General features: G+C 40.7%; 2 protein-coding genes across 5 annotated transcripts in view; one reads left to right on the forward strand and one right to left on the reverse strand.

The window, feature by feature from the left end:
* TSPAN14 (tetraspanin 14) overlaps positions 1-11920 on the forward strand; it is a gene marked incomplete in the record, with an annotated part of 83503 nt that extends 71583 nt beyond the window's left edge. The window contains 1 exon segment of the mRNA XM_073596879.1: positions 1204-11920. Coding sequence (XP_073452980.1) covers positions 1204-1275 — 72 coding nt within the window.
* A 4501-nt stretch (positions 11921-16421) lies between these two features.
* LOC141106257 (rap1 GTPase-GDP dissociation stimulator 1-A-like) overlaps positions 16422-20833 on the reverse strand; it is a 355344-nt gene continuing 350932 nt past the window's right edge. For 3 of the 4 annotated variants that reach the window (XM_073596883.1, XM_073596882.1, XM_073596881.1), the window contains one exon: positions 16422-19677. In XM_073596883.1, coding sequence (XP_073452984.1) covers positions 19526-19677 — 152 coding nt within the window. In that variant the 3' untranslated portion in view covers positions 16422-19525. The remainder of the gene's footprint in view (positions 19678-20833) is intronic. The other variant, XM_073596880.1, reaches the window with a different exon arrangement.

The raw sequence follows: 20833 nt of genomic DNA on the forward strand, positions 1-20833 counted from the left end.
GCCATTTGTTTTGCACTGTGCTGTCTTCAAACTTGCTCTTAGAAGGTAAGAGCAGATCAATGGCCTCATCAATGTCCTGCTGCTCCTTTATTGACCAATCACAGGCTGTGGTGCGTTTATAAACTGCTGCTTATGTCCAAGATCTGATTTGTGATGTCTGGCAGAAGTATCTACATCACAAAACTGGCTGGAGGGAATTACAAATCCCTTAAATCCCTTGTCTGTAAAACAGTTTATCATTTTCAATTCTCCAATCTGTGCTTTACTTGGAGTTCAGCTGTAATGCATTCTTGCAGAAACCCCTTACTGCTCATCTTCATGTTTTTTCGGGCCAGTGTTGATGGGCTTTTGTTTGCTTCAGACTCGCTTATTCACTCATATAAGCCTATGAAAATGCAGGTCAATAACACCGGCAGAGCATCTTAAACAGATGTCAAAAGCGCAGCGCATTTGCACATCAAAGCCTGTTGATCCTGGCCACTTAGGCCTCATGCACGCTGGATGTTTTTGCAGCTGCTCCTAGGTGTGTTATGCTTTTCCTGCCTCTAAATGCCCCTGCATGTTAGCCTATGTGTCCATGCAGGAGAGTTTGTAAATCGCCCCGTGTGCACAAGGCCTTGTTTTGTTCATCTAGTTCAAGGGTGTAAAACTCCATTTCATTGTGGGCTACATCAGGATTATAGTTTCTCTCAAAGAGGCGGTTGAATCTGTAAGACTAGATGTCCAGGGCACCCCGCCCCCCTTACATTAGATGTCATTACCTTACATTACCTTGCACTGCTGCCCGGATAAATCTGGGGGCGGAGCTGGAAAGCATAAAGTGCTTGGAGGAGGACCAAAGGAGGGCTAAAGTCAGCTGCTGGAGTCTGCTGAATGCTGAGCCCAGGGGGTGCTGCGGGATGCACAGGGAGGCCCAGGATGTGGGAAGAGTTCTATCCTCTGCTGTTGACTGCCTAGACATGAGGGGGGGAAGAGACTCTCTATAGTTGCATGGAGAAGAGCAGGATCTGGCAGAGGAGTCCTGTCCTCCGCTCTGCTGCTGAGACAAGGTGGGGGTGGAGACAAGGAGGGTGCCACAGCTGCAGGAGAGGTGTGAGGGCCACATAAATTGGCCTTGTGGGCCTTGTTTTGACACGTGATCTAGTTGGTTATATTGGACTTAATAAAGAGTAACACTTTTTTTTAATTTTTTTGTTTCTCAAGATCTTTGGCATTTATCTTGCCAAAACATTGATGTCGGACATTGACGCTGTGAAAGCTGGATACAGATTTTAAGGACATGTCTGGAAAACTAGAAGTCTTCAGAGGATCCCTCTGTATGTCTCCTACTCTTATAGAACCATGACTATTATCCACTGGAGATCCTGAGCCAACGTCCCCTTGGTATCCTGTGATGTCTAAACTGGAGCTTGGAAAGTTGGTCTTTAAGACTGGCCCTGTAGAGGACAACTGTGGTGCTTAGAAGGATTGGCTTTACCCTTCTTGCATCACTGCAGTGTTCTGACTCTTCCTTCTTACCTGAGGAAAAGTTCTTCACCAGATATCCTTGTATGCTTCAGTAACCTTTTCATGTGAGGAGACGTTCAATATGGACTGATCTCTGTTTTGTGTCTTGACTGTTATTTACTGTTGCTGGACAAAACCACTGATATATTTGGGGGGAATCTCCAAAGTGTACATTTCTAATGCATGTCACTGTAACAGTGGCATGTCTCCACTTGAGAGGACCACAATATGGCTTTAAAGAGTCCAAACATGGAAAGTGTCATTTAGAGAAGAGTAAACCAGTTTACAAAGGTCGTTTTGTATTCAAATTTGTAAATCTTTTTGATTCACCAAAGGCCTTGTTCACACGGGTCGTACAACAGTGTACTCCCATGTGAGGCTGTGTTTACCCGCATCGGGATGTACAAGTCTTCTGTGCCTCCCTGTGCAAGCAGTCCTGTTGTCGGTTGGGACACAGCGGCTGCACAGTCGCAGGTGCTACTCCTAATTTGACATCTATGTGGGTATGTGTCCCTAAACCCGCACCCACACAGACCTCAAATTGGGAGCAGCGGCTGTATCCGTGCCACTGTAGACATCAATGGGACTGCCTGCACAGGGATGCAGAGAACACCTGAGCACCCCCCGTGCAGGTAAACAAGGGCGTTCACCAGGGGTCTCAAACTGACGACCCTCCAGCTGTTGCGAAACTACAAGTCCCATCAGGCATTGCAAGGCTGACAGTTACAAGCATGACTCCCACAGACAGAGGCATGATGGGACTTGTAGTTTGGCAACAGCTGTAAGGCCACCAGTTTGAGCCCCCTGGCATACACTGTAGTACGCCCCATGTGAATGATGCTTAAGTATGCACTTCAGAGAATCAGCTAGTTAAAACCCAGCTCCAGCCAATGGTTTTTTCTTTTTAGTTTGGGATAGAGCAAGAAAGGATTAGAGGAGATTTCTCTTGTTGTACCATCATCAAGACAGGAAGTGATTGAGAATCTCTCAAATGGTGACACCGCCACAGGGGCTCCAAACTTCCCTGTGTGTGCTGGTTTTATTGCTGGTTTAAAAGGCGGATTTCACCTCACTTCCTGTTGTGTTTGTCAAATACGCAGAGGTGATGGCATTTTTACACTTTTGCCGCCAAATCCGGAAAATACCAACTTTTATATTTGTTACATGTTCTTATTCATATAGCATAACAAAAAAAATGGCATCTCTACATTTTACTTGCTTTTTTCTGAAAACAAAACTGTGCTATGTAGAGGAAGCTTTGCTATGCACAGGGAACTGGGGAGTTATTGTTTAGCATAATTAACCCTGTCTGTCCTGTGCTGCCAGATCTCATTATCCATTGTAAACTACATTTGAACACTGCCTGTCCTGACTAGTACATACGATGAAAAAACTGGACGAAAAATACTGCTTTTGGATCGATCGTCTGATAATCTGATCGTACACAGCTTTTGAGAGCCAATCATGACAGTTCATGCAAATTTATCCGAAGGGACAAGCAGGGAACATTTTTCTTGCATGGTACCAGAACCAAACGATTTTCGTGTAATTAGTATAGTATTTGTACCAGGGTTAATTTCAGCTTTGAAAATATTTTCAGCGAAAAAATTTAATACCGTTTTCGGAGACTAAATTGAAAGCTATTTTAGTAGACTAAAATACGACTCAAACAATTCAGATGTCTAAAACTAAATTGAAATTTGACGTCAAAATTGGCACTGATTTTGTACAAAAAAAATTGTGTGACCAAGGCTACGCATGCTTGTAAACGAAAGAATACATTACATCGCTTCTGAAGTTGTATTCTGTTGTATGAGAATTTTGGTAAATTTAGTAACCTGCATGCAAAAAACAAAACAAAAAAAGGATGATAAATAGATAATCTCATCGTGTGTACTAGACAAAAGATTTTAAGATCTGGAAGTTGGGCTTCTGCATTGTATGGTAAGAAGAGGCACCTCGGTGGGGACAGACTGAGTTTCCTCTCATGTGCAATTGTTCAGAATAGTCTGCAGCCTGCGTTAGGCCTGCTCTAAGGAAACACTTAGAAAGTTTAAGAAAATCATTTTAAAATATTACCGTATTTAGGTTAGCTGTGTGAATGGGAGACACACACGCAAAAAAAAAATAATTTTACGGTGAAATCTCTTCAATGAGGATGCACACCGTAGTGAAAAGTGACCCTTCCTCCCTCTAAATTCCTCAATCTAAAATTGTAAAATAAAACATTTTGGTTGGAGTTGGACTTTAATGAATCAAAGGTAACGATTCACAAGATGGGTACACATACCCTGATTAGGAGAAAAAGTGATACTTGCTGAATTTGCAAGATTTGCAAATTGTTTTGGTAAGTTTTTATTTTATTTAACTTGGTCTGTTTATTTCAAGTATAATTATTTGCTTACCTGCATCTTTCTGTATTTGCAATGCACTGGTGTAGTACTGATAATATATGGTACTGGTGCACAAAATTATGTCTGATTAATTATTTATTTGGTAATCCATTTAACACTCCCTGTAAAGCAGCCCAGTGATTTATTTCCTTCCAACATGGGTTGAAGGAAAGAAAATTGCTCAACTGACTTTGTTGATGGGGGAATCCCTCCCGCAGCGCTATTGTGGAAGACTCCCTGCCAACAGAACACAAAGAATACTGCTAGCCATTCTAGCCGCCGACGGTAATCACATGTAAAATATTTGACAGGCTGGCTTGATTAATCGATTGACTTGGGTACAATCAGCCTGCCCATAGATGGATCGAATCTCAGACAGTCCCTGCTGAACCAGCCAAGATTCAATCCATCTATGGCAAGCTTTACATTCTGAAATTACATTTTGGTTACTGTGCATTCATTACTTTTCAACTGTGGGTGAGTTTTCATACATTTTTTTCCTCCTGTATGCATAAAAAAACCGTGGCCAGTTTAACAATATAGTATTATAATTTTAAACTAAACATAGAACTCCTCCTGTATTTAGAGGTACTATTGAGTTTATTAAAGCCCTAATTGAACTTTCATTCAAATGTATATAGATACATTGAAGGTGAGGAAAGACGTTTCTGTTTGTTATATTAGCGCTCCAATCCCAGTCCAAGTCACAGGCTGAAGAGAAGGACCACTTGTCTCTGTGTGGAAGCAGTAGTCTCTCTGTAATGGTTTCTCTGCAGTGATCTTACATGCCCATTGCATTCAGCAAAGCTCACAAAGAAAAGTTGCTCTAACTAAATGGGGCATGTCTGACCACTACAAAGAAACTACTGTTTTCACATACATAGTAGGTGAAGTTGAAAAAAGACACAAGTCCATTAAGTCCAACCTATGTGTGTGATTATATGTCAGTATTACGTTGTATATCCCTGTATGTTGTGGTCGTTCAGGTGCTTATCTAATAGTTTTTTGAAACTATCGATGCTCCCTGCTTAGACCACCGCCTGTGGAAGGGAATTCCACATCCTTACCGCTCTTACACTAAAGAACCCTCTACATAGTTTAAGGTTAAACCTCTTTTCTTCTAATTTTAATGAGTGGCCATGTGTCTTGTTAAACTCCCTTCCGCGAAAAAGTTTTATCCCTATTGTGGGGTCACCAGTATGGTATTTATAAATTGAAATCATATCCCCTCTCAAGCGTCTCTTCTCCAGAGAGAATAAGTTCAGTGCTCACAACCTTTCCTCCAGACCCTTTATTAGCTTAGTTGCCCTTTGCACTCACTCCATTTCCAGTACATCCTCCCTGAGGACTGGCGCTCAGAACTGGACAACATACTCTAGGTGCGGCCGGACCAGAGTCTTGTAGAGTGGGAGAATTATCGTTTTATCTCTGGAGTTGATCCCCTTTTTAATGCATGCCAATATTCTATTTGCTTTGTTAGCAGCAGCTTGGCATTGCATGTCATTGCTGAGCCTATCATCTATTAGGACCCCCAGGTCCTTTTCCATTCTAGATTCCCCCCAGTGTATAGATTGCATTAATATTTTTGCCACCCAAATGCATACTTTTACATTTTTCTGCATTAAACCTCATTTGCCATGTAGTTGCCCTTCCCATTAATTTGTTGAGATCTTTTTGCAAGGTTTCCACATCCTGTGGAGAAGTTATTGCCCTGCTTAGCTTAATATTGTCCGCAAATACAGGAATTGAACTGTTTACCCCATCCTCCAGGTCGTTTATGAACAAAATAAATAGGATTGGTCCCAGCACAGAACCCTGGGGGACCCCACTACCCACCCCTGACCATTCTGAGTACTCCCCATTTATCACCACCCTCTGAACTCGCCCTTGTAGCCAGTTTTCAATCTATGTAATCACCCTATGGTCCATGCCAACGGACCTTATATTGTACAGTAAAAGTTTATGGGGAACTGTGTCAAATTCTTTTGCAAAATTCAGATACACCACGTCTACGGCCTTCCTTTATCTAGATGGCAACTCACCTCCTCCATAGAAGGTTAATAGATTGGTTTGGCAAGAACGATTCTTGATGAATCCATGCTGATCACTGCTAATGATACCGTTCTCATTACTAAAATCTTGTATATAGTCCCTTATCATCCCCTCTAAGAGCTTGCATACTATTGATGTTAGGCTAACTGGTCTGTAATTCCCAGGGATGTATTTTGGGCCCTTTTAAAATATTGGTGCTACATTGGCTTTTCTCCAATCAGCTGGTAGACTGTCAGTAAAAATTAGGAACAATGGTCTGGCAATTACTCGGATGCAAGCCATCTGGTCCGGGTGATTTATTAATGTTAAGTTTCCCAAGTATAATTTTACATACAGCAGAGGGGTCTTATCTGTGCAGCCTATCCTTTCAGATATGTCTTTTTCTCCAGTCATCTTCCAGGACGGCACACCTGAGTGATGGCTGGTCTCACCTGTGCCGTCTTGGAAGATTTCCTAGAAACACCATTACCGGTAAGTGTAAACTGGTAATTTTCTCCATGTATTTGAATTATTTGGGCTATAAAGTTGCATTTAACTTTTGCTAAAACTTCTCTCCCCAGTCGGTCCAAGATCTCAGGTGCTACTAGCATGGCTTGGAACTTATACAATAGAATACAAAGGGAAGGGTTTGTGTTGGTGCCCCTATTGGTTGTAAGATGTTGAGCATCAGATGCCCCCTGTAGCTGGAAGGTTACTGAAAGGTGCTGATCACCAAAACTATGGCATGTGGACACCAACAGTTTGGCCTGGATGCTGCCCTTTCAAGGAGCCATCTCCTGGTCTACAGGTTGATCTTAACCAACCACAATGGCTTCTCCCAAATCAAGCACTGGGGATTTTTGGGTACTTCCAACATTCCCTTGATTTTACCATGTATACACAAGCAATCTAAACTTGCGTGTTAAAGCGGAACTTAAGTAATTTTTCATCTTTCCATCTATTAAATCTTCTGCCCTTGTTTTAACTTTGGATAGTAAAAGATTTTTTTTCTGCCAGTAAATACCTTATACAGCCCACTTCCTGTTTCTTGTCTGGTAAAAAGCCTAGGCTTATGACATCATGCACAGCTCTCTCTCTCACTCTAGTGAAAGTTTGTCAGGAAGGGAGGGGGGGTGAGTCATAAGAGGGCCAATGAGAGCTGCAGAGCTGGAAGAATTTTCCTCTGTGTGTCTTTGTAAATCCAGGCTGTGAACAGGCAGCAGCTTTAGCTGCCCACAGTTAAAATAGCTGCAGCCATACTCAGTGGAGGGAGACTTCTGCAGCATATTTGGCAAGTACAGAATCACGGTATATATAAAATAATATGCAAAGTGGTTGGATGGAAGCTTCAGAATGGCAAAGGTGTTTTTATTAAATTATCTGAGCAGACTACAGTTCCTCTTTAAGGAAAAGCCTGTGGTCGGCGACATGTGGGCACTGCAACTGCAGACCTGCTCATGAAAGCTACGTTTTTTTAAGCTAAAATGGTCATCTAACACTTCAAGAATAGGCAGTTGTCCCTGCATTTCAAGCTTGATGTTTAAAGGGTAACTCCACTTTTGTGGGGGAATAAGTAGCAAATAAAGAAAAAATAATATAGCATATAAAATTGCTACACAAGTCCTATTGTAATTGAATGTTATTAAAAATGACCATTGCTTTTCAATCTGCAGTGCTGTAATTTTCTGTATAATGCAATTTGGCAACCTGGAGGCGTTCTGTGCACAGATGGTGTACAGAACGCCCTCCAGAAATATAAATTCGGGCTTGTGTGATTGGCTCACTGATTTTTCCAGAAGTCTGTCAGATTTTGGGCATCCCCTGCAGCAAAAGTGTCATTTTTGGTTTGATTCGCCCAAAGGGAAATCACGCCCAAGGAGATGCAGACCTTGACACTTGACTTTTTAGAACCCTGCAGGTGCAGCAGCTGATTGAATATGAATGGGAATGACTTTACAATTATCACTTTGCACACAGACAAACAGGTATTTCTTCGGAATAACAAAAGTTAGGAATCTGCAACAACGTTTGTTAAAATCCAGACAATGTATATTGATCACCCAGAGGGGAATGTTTTTTTTTTTTTTTTTTTTTTTCCTCTTCTCAACAAAAGTGGAGTTACTCTTTTGAAATATTAGACAGACATAAAGGTCTCATGTGCACAGCCTTTAGCTTGTACAGCTTAGGACAATCTACAAGCGGCTTTTAGCAAATCAAGTAGAGACAGCCATATTGGATTTGGGAGCAGGTTGTGACTTCCTGATCCCTCGGGGACTGCTCCCTATTATGCATGCATGAGGTGCGCCAACTGGAGGAGACTGTCCTAGCGATGTGTGATATGGTCCCAGAAGGCTAGGGGTGGAACCAGCTCAATGTCATCTTTGGCTAGGCTAGGAATAAGGAAGTGGAAGCAAATACCTGCTAGGAAAGGTGCTTGCTATTCAAAAACAACAACAAGAAAATTCCAATGTGTAAATGGGAAGGTATGGGTAAAAAAGCCGGCAGCTTGATCTTCCGCAATGAATGAATTTATTTATCCAGGTGTTGTACAAAATACAGGGCTTACACGTTTCTGCGTGTAGCCTTAATCGTAGCTTATGATTCGCCACTGCCCGCAAACCGCCGTAGCTGTACGACCGTAATTTGACGTAGAATACTGGGGTTTTGGCAGCAGCTAGCTGTCAAAACCCTGATATTTTCTGAAATGACGGGCGGTCTTTAAGATAAAAGTGGTCTCTGTGGCGGATTCGCTTTGAGATCACTTTTATCGCGGCGGCAGAGGTGCACTCCCCCCTCCTGCTGCGTTCCGGTCATCTCCGCCGCTTGCTGAAGCCACCGGTAGCAGCAGAGATGATCCAATCCTTTCCCCCCAGAGGTTGTGAGTTGGGTGAGGGAATGATGGCCCCCACTCGACTCCATGACATTGGATGACGGAAGCGACGTCAAACGTCACTTCCACCCAACAGCCTTAAAGGGGAATTTTTTTTAAATTGCAATTAAGTGTAAATGTGAGATCTGGGGTCTTTTTGGCCCCAGATCTCACATTAAAGAGGCCCTGTCATGCTTTTTTTTTCTATTACAAGGGATGTTTACATGAATAAAAAGTAAAATAAATAAGAAAAAAAAATAAACAATGTAAAGCACCCCGTCCCTCCGCGCCCACACGCAGAAGCAAGGGCATACATAAGTTGCGCCTCTGTTTGTAAACGGTGTTCAAACCACACATGTGTGGTATCGCTGCGATAGAGCGAGAGCAATAATTCTAGCAAAAGACCTCCTCTGTAACTTAAAACTGGTAACCTGTAGAGATTTTTAAACATTGCCTATGGAGATTTTTAAGGGTCAAAGTTTGTCGCCGTTCCACCAATTATGAAGCTTGGCACGTTGGGTATCAATTTACTTGGCGTAACATTATCTTTCACAATATAAAAAAAAGTTGGGTAGACTTTACTGTTTTCTTATTTTTAATTTTAAAAAATGTATTAAAAAAATTTTGCGTTTTGTAAGACTGCTGCGCAAATACGGTGTGACATAAAGTATTGTGATCGCCATTATATTCTCTATAATGTTTGGGGGTTCTAAGTCATTTTCTAGCAAAATAAAACAGATTTTAATTTGTAAACAAGTTTGAAAAATAGGCCTGGTCCTTAAGTGGTTAAGGCTACACACTGAAATGTGTAAGCTCTGTATTATTTTGTACTACACCTGCATTAATAAACTCCTTTATTGCGGAAGATCAAGCTGCCGGCTTTCTTTTACCTATATGCTTGCTAGGGACAACCCTACAATCCAGGGCACCGACCGCTCACCACCTCGGAGAATGACAACAGGTGTTTTCTGTTATGGAGAAGGAGGAGAAGAATCGGGATTGAGCAGTTGCAAAAATAGGAGACTGATCATCCCCTTTTTTAAAGCAGCATTTATTTACCTGCTGATGCTCAAAAGAGGTCCTCAAGAATAGAACTGTACTACTGAAGGTCCTGGGAACAGATGGGGCCCACAGCATTTTTTTTACCTCCAGTGTGAACTGATGACATTTGTGGGATCCAAAGCCATTCTCAATTTTTATTTAAGCTAAAATGTATCTGTCGCCACCTCTCAAAGATGAAAGGTTCATGTAAGCATTTCAACTTTGATCCAGGCTGATCTCAGAAGGAAGATCTACCCATTAGAAGCTGGTGAAGGAGCCTGTAGGAGAGCGAAGACGCTTAGTTCTTGCTGCAGGAGTAGCTGCATTGAAAACAAATCTTTTGTTTGGTATAGGTATTCTGTCTGGTCTCCTCATCTTGGGTTTTTAGTCTGCCTCTGACATTTAGGATTTTTTTTTTTTTTTTTGCCACTGCAGCCAAAAAGCCTTTTTTTAAGGCCTATTTCCCACAGCTTGGTAAAATCTTATCAAAATGTACCAATTCTTGTTTTGTAAATCCTGTTTTACCTTGGGGATTGGAGTGCATTCAAAGCTTTTTGCATTTTATGTTGTATTTAAAAAGGGACAACAGTGTCATCATGTGGTTGTTTTAGATATTGCAGATTCATGAAAACACTATCGAATGATGATTTTGTTTTCTTGTTACTTTTACATAGTATGTTTTTATGCATATATATGTTTACAGTGTTTTTCTATGTTTCATGTTCTCCCATGCTAAATAAGTGCTAGGAATTGTTGAAACCTAAAGTAACGTTGTTATTTCAGTTTGTAGCATTATCCTACATCGCAGAGGTGTTATTGTTTTAAAAGCATTTGTTTGTAAAAAAAAAAAAAAAAATTCTGTAGATACTTGTTGAACAAGTACCCAGGCTAGTTTATGTATAATTGTAAAGAATTGTGTTTTAATCTGCATTTAATTCATAACTTAACTGAAACAATTCTGTTACCCACCCGGTAAGATGCATATATATGATCTTCTTAAAATGCTTTTCTTTGAAGCTGAAAACCACCCAGAATTCCATGACAATTGGGAACCAAGCAGACTACCTGCTATTGTAACACTGGCAATCAAGTAAGCCTTGTACCAGTCCCCCCCTCCCTCCTTTTTAAATACTTTTGTGGGCTTGGTCAGCTAACACCTCTAGTACTGATCGTTCTCATGGCTGAATCCGACCTCATGATCGTTCTCATGGCCAAAGCATTATTTGAGCTGCATATTTGGAACATTCTTATATTTAAAGAGATGAACATTGGGCAATTCTTGTAAAATGGTAAGTACTTCATGTACTGCAGACCTAAACTTAGTTTACAACTGCCATGGTCCCAACTGTTGAATTGACCCTTCCTGAAAGGTTCACAGAGCAATTTTAACTTAAACTGACATATTTTTGGCTATGAACATTCCCTACCAAATACAACGTGGAATTTCAGATGTGTACCATGCAAAAGCCATGCCATCTGCACCCTGTGCTATTTCCAAGTTGTCTTATTACCTTACAGACCATTTTCTTATCTTGTTATATTCAGTAAGCAAAATTAAAAATCACTCCCGCAACTCACTTGAAAGCTACTGGTAAGATGGTGTTGTCCTATTCCTTACAATGGGAAAATCCTGCCACTTTGTTAAAATGTTATTTTACGGATGAGCACTGTCTTAATTTGACTGGCTTTTTAATAACAAAGATCGGTGATGATGTGCAAAGTGCAGTAATGCAAAGCGGCTTTATTTTTTGCCTTTCATTAGTTTTGAAGAGTGGATTAGTGCCCTTTGCACATCGCTTTATTAAAAAGACCATACATGTATGTTATTTTACACAGTTACAAGATGGCATGCTGTGTTAAAAAGTTGTCTTAAAACAAATTGTAATTATTTTTAATAAACTGTTTTTCTAACACATTGTTCTGCAAATCTATAGTGTTTGTGATGTGTGTTCAGTATGATGTGTCCTTATGTTCAGTATCGGTAGATAAAGCATTGTGCTTTATGATTTTCCTTTTTAAAGTGGCTTTGGAAATGGGATGGTGGGGAAGGTCCAGGCTACGTATTGATGTGTGGGTTTTTTTTTTTTTTGTTTTTTTTTAAATAAAATAACTGGGTAGAAGAAATACACTGGGCATAACCAATTTTTCACAATAGATTAATAATGTTAGTCAAGCATGAACACTTGCCTTCTCCCAACCAATTACATGCAACACCTCTTAGTGCGCCAGTAGTGCCAAAAATCCCAGGGCCCATTAGTGCTACAATGGTTTTTATGTGTGGAGAAAAGGGTGGGGGGCTTTTTTTTTATTAAAAAAAAAAAAATATACATATATATATATATATATATATATATATATATATATATATATATATATATATATATATATATATATATATATATATATATATATATATATATATATATATACCCCCCCATAGAAGATGAGCCCAACAATAGGGAAGCAAAGGACAAATAACTAGTCACAAGTATTGCTTAACGACTGCCCACCCGCTTGCATCGTAGGGCGAACAGATGGTCGCTGTAGACAAAGTGACATGCTTGTACGTGGCTGCCTACTTCCTGGTGAAGGGTGCGGTAATGCATGACCCCTGGCTGGCTCCTGCAGTGATTGAACACAGCAGGAGTCTGTCAGCAAGTCCCAGCCAATGATTCACGGCCTGGACATGCAGATCGGCTATGTACATTCACAGTCCAGAGCTCTGTGTTTATCAGAGGTGGGGGACTCGAGTCACATGACTTGACTCGAGTCACCTGTTTGAGGACTTGCGACTTGCTTGACAAAATTAAATAAATTACTCGACTTGACTTTGACTTGTCACTAATGACTTGTGACTTGACTTTGACTTGGGCTATTTGACTTGCAATGACTTGGCACCACCAGTGCTGTGTCTTGGCCTAGGCAAATGCCGCCCCCCCCCCCCCCCCCCCACACACACACACACACACACACACACACACACACACACACACGCGCACACACACACAAAAGAAAGCTCCCCCCGAGTCCCGGCTTCGGGGTAGATCAGTATTTTGACTTAATTTATGACTTGACCAAAATAAATGACTTGACTTGCTTGACTTCTAGCAGGGACTCGACTTGACTTGCTTGCTCTTCGCCACAGTAACTTGGTACTTGCTTATGATTTGAAGGTTAAGACTTGAGACTTGCTTGTGACTTGCACATGTGTGACTTACTCCCATCACTGGTGTTTATATTCAACTGTATTGCATTCCATTCACTGGTGATGTCAGTGGCAATTTCCCCCAGCGCCAGTTAGTGTCAGATTTCTAGCCGCAATATCGAAGTCCCATTATAAGCCATTGATCGCCACCATTAGTAATATAAGAAAATTAAAAATTCCAGTATATATTCCATAGTTTGTGGGTGCTATAACTTTCTTGCAAACCAATCCATATACACTTACTGGGTTTTTTTAAAATCAAAAACATGTAGCAGAATACATTTTGGCCAAAATTTATAAAGAAGTCAGATTTTTTTTTTTAATTGGATATGTTTTATAGCACAACATAAATTTTGTTTTTTTTTTCAAAATTTTCAGTTTTTTTCATTTCTATCCCAAAAAATGAAAAACCCAGTGGTGATCAAATAGCATCAAAAGAAAGCTCTTTTTGTGTGGGGAAAAAAAATCTACATTTTGTTTGGGTACAGTCTTGCATGACCACGCAATCGCCAGTTAAAGTAGCGCAGTGCTAAATGGCTAAAAATGGCCTGATCATGAAGTGGGTAAAATCTTCTGGAGCTGAAGTGGTTAAAGACTCCTTGCAGCTGATCTTTTCCCTATTACTAACTTGTACCTTTCTCTGCATTGTGTGTTTACATGCAGGCGTTCATCGTGGTAGAATTGGGGATTTGGATCCTCACACTGGTGATGTGATGACTGGTGGGGGGATATTCCAGGATCCAAAAAAGCCAGAGGCAGAAAATGACAGCAGGGCTCCCAGAAACGGCTTCCTGCTCAGAAATCAGCTTGGTAGTGACATCACCACATCTGAGGACACAGGAAGTGCACTGCTATTTTTCAGAAAAATAAACCTTTCTAGATGTTCCCTTTTTAACTTTTTACTGTTCTCCTTATTCTTAATATGGTTTCTGGCAGGATCAACTGGTATTGATAGATGTTAACTGTTTTGCATCCACTTGCATTCATTTTAAAGAGGAGTTCCAGGCTCCTTCAGAAAAAAAAGTCAAGATGGCGGCAACTGCACCCGATTGAATAATCGGCTCTGGTGAAGACACTGCTGGATGCCTGGATAGGTTAGCGCCCTACCATTAAAAGTCAGGAGCTACAGTGTTTGTAGCTGCTAACTTTTAATGATGGGGCACTTACCTGTCCCGGCATCCAACGGTGTCCTCACCTGAGCTGATTATTCAAACGGGTGCAGGTGCTGCCATCTTGACTAAGGGAAACTGGCAGTGAAGCCTTGCGGCTTCACAGCCGGTTACCTACTGTGAAGTGCGCTGTGCTTTGTAAATGGGCCACAGTCTACTGGGACCTGTCAAGTGTTCCAAAAGGCTGTAGGGAAGGGCAAACCTCCGGCTGAGGTGGGAGTGGGTACCCCTCGAAACCAGGTACCGCCCCCCCCCCTCCCCAAAGGTGCCAAATGTGGCAGGGGAAGAGGCGGCAGACAATCTGAGCTTCCCCTTTTGGGTGGAGCACTGCTCTAAGTTATGTTGCAAAAAGTCCTAATAGTTCAACCAATAGGAAAAAAAAACACAAATAGAATAGCTCCATATACACAATCTTATACCCACAGTTGATCCAGAGGAAGGCAAAGAAAAAAAAAGGCATGATTCAGTTTGTTCCAGTGGGTGAGGAAAAAAAACACTTCCCAATCCCCTAGGAGGCAATCAAATTCCCTGGATCAACAATCTCTGTAATTAAAGTTTTTTTTTTAGTAAAGTTAAGTTTAAAAAAAAATGTAAAAGCTAAAGTTGCTCTAAATAAAAAAAACTGCATGTAAAGACAATCCAAGCAGCACAACTTGTATACAAATCTTGGCTCTTCCTACAAAGGCTGAGCTTTGCCTGTCCATCACATATAAACATATTACTGCTTCTTTGCCATGCAGTTTTCAAAGCAGGCAACCTCTGCATTTTGTATCTTTTCATTATGTTCTCAATAAATATTGTTTAGGTTTATTTTAAATATTAAATAAAGTGTTCTAAAGTGGTTGTAAACCCATTAAAAAAAAAAAAAAACTAACACCTGCAAGACAAAGGCATAATGAGCGAGTATGCATAGCATACTCGCTCATTATGTAATACTCACATGAGATTGAAGCCCTTGCTGGGGTGCCCATAAACCGCTCCGGCGGCCGACATAACTCCCGGGGGTTACTTCCAGGTATCGCGTCTCCAGGTCCACGTCTGTGATTGGCCGGAGCCGCGATGACGTCACTCCCACGCATGCGCACGGTAAAGGCACGCTCACTGAAGCAATGGCACATACATGCCATTGCTTCAATTTGTGTCAGTGTGCATGTGCCGATGACGCTGGCAAATACAGGGGATATCCTAAACTGTGCTGGTTTAGGAGATCTCTGGGTAGCTACAGGTAAGCCTTATTATAGGCTTACCTGTAGCACAAAGTGGTCTGTAAGGGTTTACAACCACTTTAAATCTTCTGAATCTGTCTGCATTCACACCTGAGCGTAGCGATTTACTGGCGTTTCTATTTGAAAGTTTTTGAACGGTTTTAGAAGCATATTACAAGCGTTTTACAGCTTCAGGCATTTTTGTTTAGCAAATAGAAAGCACGAGAAGAGGGAGAGGAAATTAGGGACGGGGAGCTGCTGTTTGAGCCGAAAACGATCGACAAAACGCACAAGTCAGGCGTTGTTCTTGAAGTCTTTGGGGCCAAAAATGCTTGTAATCTCCCAAAAAGAAGCTCCTGTACTTTTTTGAGGGACAGGTGTGTTGCTTCATGTGGCAGAACGCTCATATGTGAACAGGGGCCATTGAAATGACTGGGATTTGGCTGGTTGAGCTACAAATTTCAAGCAGAAAATCGCTCAGGTGTGAACAGGGCTTTAGTATAATCCTCTATAATGTCTGTTAGGGCTGTGTAAGGCTCACACCGGATGCAGTCCAGTACATTTCTTTTCTGCATCAAAAATGCATAGACAGTAGATTATGTGGGTTCCAATGGCATAAATCACACCAGTGCAGAAAACAAAAGTAGAACATGCTGCATTTTTTTTCTGTGCAAAACGCACTGAAATGCATCACTTAAAAAAAAAAAAAATAGGAAACCTGGGAAAAAAAAAATTGAAAACAAGAGGGGGAAAAAAAACACACTGGACCGCATTAAGTGCATCACAAACGTGCATGCAAAAACACATCCGGAGTGCATTTTTGTGGTGTGAACTGGCCCTATATCTCCGTACTGGCTCAGCAGCAACAAAAATAATTTGCAAGTAAAATATTCTTTATGTATTTTAATGTTGTATTATCTATTTGCCTAAAGTTCAGCTTTGTTCTTCAAAAAACTGACACCAATAAACGTGCAATAAAACCTCATTTCTTACACAATTTTTTATTTTATGAAAAAAAAACCTTTAATAAACCATAAAACAGTTCGGGTCTCATTCAGTACAGATTCCTAAAATATCTGAAGGCAGGAGCTAGTACAGTAGGTTGCATCTGTCCCAGAACACATTGGTTTATATGCTACTGTATATGGGTGGCACTGTCAATACATAGTTACCTTGCCTCCTGCCCCTTTTCTTATTTGTCAACCCGGGAGAAGTGGAGCAATGCATTATCTGTATTATGGCATGACTTCAGGTTTATTGTGGCTGCAATGTTAACTGGCAGACATAGCACACGGGCTCCTGAAGTTATGACAATACCAGTACAACATTCTTCTAAATAATTCATCATAATAAATAAAGATCTGTATCCTTGGCATGTAATAAGGACTGAATGTGCCAGCTACGGGGTATGTTTAAAGGCAGACTTCCAGGGCGAATTGGAGAAAATGTAATGTCTACAAAGTCCCAGGACTGTAAGGTTGCTAGGTTGTTCATAAATACTTATGACCCACATTCAGTGTTGCACTAATTTGTGATGTTTTCTTAAAATTTTGGATAAACTAACCAGCTACCTAATCAATAAGACCACCTTAAAAGAGAAGTAGGGGAATTGTTTTTATTTTAGAATTGTACTTGCCTAGGTTGATGCAGCATCTGTCCCCCGTAAGACTGAGAACCGAGCGATTAAACATTGCTGATCACTCAGTTCCCTGAGCAGAGATCTGGTGACTGTCAGTCACTGCTGTCTGCTCTGGAGCGCTGGGCTGTGGAGGGGGAGGGAGTGGCCGACTCAGGCTCTCAGCGGCTCACTGAGAGGCTGAGCCAGGTGCCAGTCCAGGCATGTGGGCGGATCCAAACCATATGGTCGTGATCTTTCCCCAACCTGGACTGGATCTGTGACATCAGCCGACAGCTTCAGCACGTTGTCTGCTGAAAACAGGTCACAGGAGTGCAGAACGAAGTGCACTCCTGTGATCCATTGAAGTACAGCTAACAAGCTTTAAAATGGTGCTTTTTTTTTTTTTTTTTGATTCCTATAGCTGGAGTACTGTATAGTTAAAAAGTTCCCGTTTGCAAAAGCAATTGCCGTCCTCTGAAGGTGATCACATACTAACATCACTGTGGGGCTTTGCAGATACTGACAGAATGGGTTAGTTTGTGCATATAATATATGTAATCAGCAGATCCTTTGAAGTTATTTTCTTTATTAATCCAAAATAACAGGATACTTCCATTTCCGTACAATATGCACTTGTGACCGGCTTCACTCAGCTATTTTAGTCTTAGGAAATGCTCAATAAGAGAGACAAAGCACATGCAGGTCTATTTAAGAAGGCAATACAATGATTATATGTATTGTACACTACCCCATAGCATCAAGTTCCACTTTACCAGAGCCATAGACATACTACTGCCCCAATGGAGGTAGTCTTATCAAATTAACAATCTGTAATTGCATGTATGATTCTCTTTCATTGTAGGACTTCTACTAAGCAAAACAAGTTGATAGTTTTAGAGGCATGATATTTTTTATGTTTTTCTCTTCTGTGTATTTTTCAGGGAAAAAAAATACAGCAATTATTTTGCTGTCTCTGTGCTGCTGTTGGTTTAGCAGTGGAGAAGCAGGGGAATACCTTTTTCATACAGGGCCTGTACTGAAAAAGCTTCTCCCTCTCTCTACCCTCTAAAGTAGTTCTAAAGTTACAAGTTTTTTTTTTTTTTTTTTTACAAATCCAATCTCATTGAGACAAATAGTAACTCTTTGTTATACCATAAAAATAAAGCTTGCAGAAGGTTTTTAACCTATGCATTAAGGTGAAAAACCTTCTGCAAGCTTTATTTTTATGGTATAACAAAGAGTTACTATTTGTCTCAATGAGATAGGATTTGTACCTGATGTTGAGGAATACATGTAAACCATGTCTGAGCAGGTGTAGCCACCCACTTGGTGACCGTACACGTAGATATCCCTGGAAACTATCCCTGGAAACTATAACCTATTAGGATACGTGTAAAGGTATGGCAGTACATAGCCACATGCTGGAAACTAGAAACTAGAAATGAAGCTGCTAGATCAGGGGTGTCCAACCTGCAGCCCATGGGCCACATCTGGCCCAAAACGGCTCTGAATGTGGCCCAACACAAAATTGTAAACTTGCTTCAAAATGTAGTTGTTTTTTTGGGGGAGAATTTGTTGTAAAAATGCGTTTACACAGCGAACAGTTGCGGCCGAAGAAACATTTGACAGTGACACTGACTTTTAGAAGTTTTATCTTCCCCCCAAAAAAATAATTCCACTCTTCACCATCTATATTTGTGAGCAACTTAAATATTAAATTATACATATTAATTTTTAAAAAAATGCAAAAAAAAAATTAAGTTTTATTATTACTCAGATATGTACATTATCTATATCAATGATAACTTGTGATCTGCCAGACTTTTCCTGCTCATCAGCTATCCTGATTGTTAGGGTATTTTATGTGTGGCCCAAGACAATTCCTCTTATTCCAATGTGGCCCAGGAAAGTCAAAAGGTTGGACATCCCTGGGCTAGATGGACCATTTAGCCTTTTTTCAGCCAGGCAAAGAGCTCTGAACAAAGTGAAAAGTGTGTTGAAAACCTGTCTTGATGCCAAGCAGAATCCTTATTTCAAGATTGCCTTGAAGAAATGACAGTTGGACACCCACTGGAGAAATGACAGTTGGACACTCACTGGGTGCCAAATGGAACAATAAATGATCTTGTTAGCATACATTTCATTCATAAATGACTTCGTAATCTGATTTCAATATATTAAAATCCTACTGGTTGCTCTGCATCACTAGTTTGCACACATATTTTTTGCACTACCTTCCTATACATTTTCTGAACTTATCCATCACTAGTATTCTGTGATTCTATTTACTTTGTTGTACTCCTTAAGATGTACATGCATTGCTGGTAATACCACAGTCTAGCCATAACTGATGTTGTTTTGTTACATGTTTCTTGTTTCTAGCTAATATACTACTTTATCAGCATAAACTAATGCTACGCGGCTAGTGGAAAATATAGCCGGATGCAGGAGTAGGCTTGCTACATTTTGCTTTGTTGGAAGACAAAAGCTATGCAAAGAAGTGGTCACTGGTCTGGCTGGCATTTGCCAAAATCTGCAGTACAGTGTTGGCTTGTTTGACCACATTGCCATTGCTGTGCCCGCAAAGCCTCTCCAAAGTCTCCTTCAAGTTGACGGCTTCCATTTCCTTTCTTAGATCATCTGCAGAAAGAAAACCTCTTTAAAACTCAACAGTACACAAGTCAAACATTTTAATTATGTACATTTCTTGTAAGACCCACCAAAACTTTTTCATTTTGTTTTGGATAGATTGGGGAAATATTAGAACCTCTAGAAAGTTTTTATTTGTATAAGTGGCTCTATTAGAGAGATTACCCCTCTCCTATCTTCCTGAAAGAAACTTAGAAAATGTATGGAACAGCAACACAGACAAGCAAAGAAAAGAGCATTTCTGAAACAGAGTCACAGACAGCAGTAAAACCAGAGATGTTTTTTTTTCCTTCCCCATTCTATTAAAAAAAAAAAAGTAGCTGTAGAATGCTTTAACCTACAGGAGAAATGGACATTGGCTACAAACAAATGTTGGTCAGCAGGATAAGGTTGTTGTACCATTGATAATCTCTCTGCAGGGTGAGGGTAAGTTCCAGCAGACTGAGGGTAGTTATAACTGGGGTCAGTTAATTCCGCAGTTGACCCACATAAACAATAGCCGCTACCATGTGTTTTAACAGAAACATGTACTGTTCACCGTATCTTTTGTAACAATTCTGACCTTTAGCAAATGTCTGCCTCTCACTGCCTCTCAAACAGGAAGGTAACGGAGCTTAACCCCTTCCCGTCACTGCTTCCCAGCCCTTTAAGAGGTTCTAAATGCTGGGAAATGGAGGTGGGCATTCCGATCATGTGACCGCTGTGATCGGAAAGCTCTCAATCGCAAGTATACATTGGGAGCTTTCTGGTATCCTCTGGTCTCTGTGCTGGGAGCACGCAGGGCACACGCTCTCAGCAAAGAAAGATGTTTACATAATGCCACATAATTGTGGCCTCTTTGCGTTAAAGCCCACCCGTCCGCTGAGAGGCCGAGAAGAGGTTAAATTGTGGTGGTGATCATTTTCAAAAAGACACTGATTCTTTAACTTTGGAGCAGTTGGAGAATCAGCTTAATAGTTTTAAATGTGTTTTAATTAAAGAAAAGGAAAAAAATGGTGCAAGAAAATATTTACAGAAAAAAAATTCAAAAAATAGAAAATAAGCAACATAAATGGAATTAAATGTAAAAAAAGTGCTTTAAGTTTGCCTGGTCTTTGATGAATTTTGTCTCCAATCCACAGTTCAAATTGATGTATTCGGGTTATCG

The sequence above is a fragment of the Aquarana catesbeiana genome, linkage group LG08 (assembly GCF_042186555.1).
Source record: "Aquarana catesbeiana isolate 2022-GZ linkage group LG08, ASM4218655v1, whole genome shotgun sequence".
Lineage (NCBI taxonomy): Eukaryota > Metazoa > Chordata > Amphibia > Anura > Ranidae > Aquarana > Aquarana catesbeiana.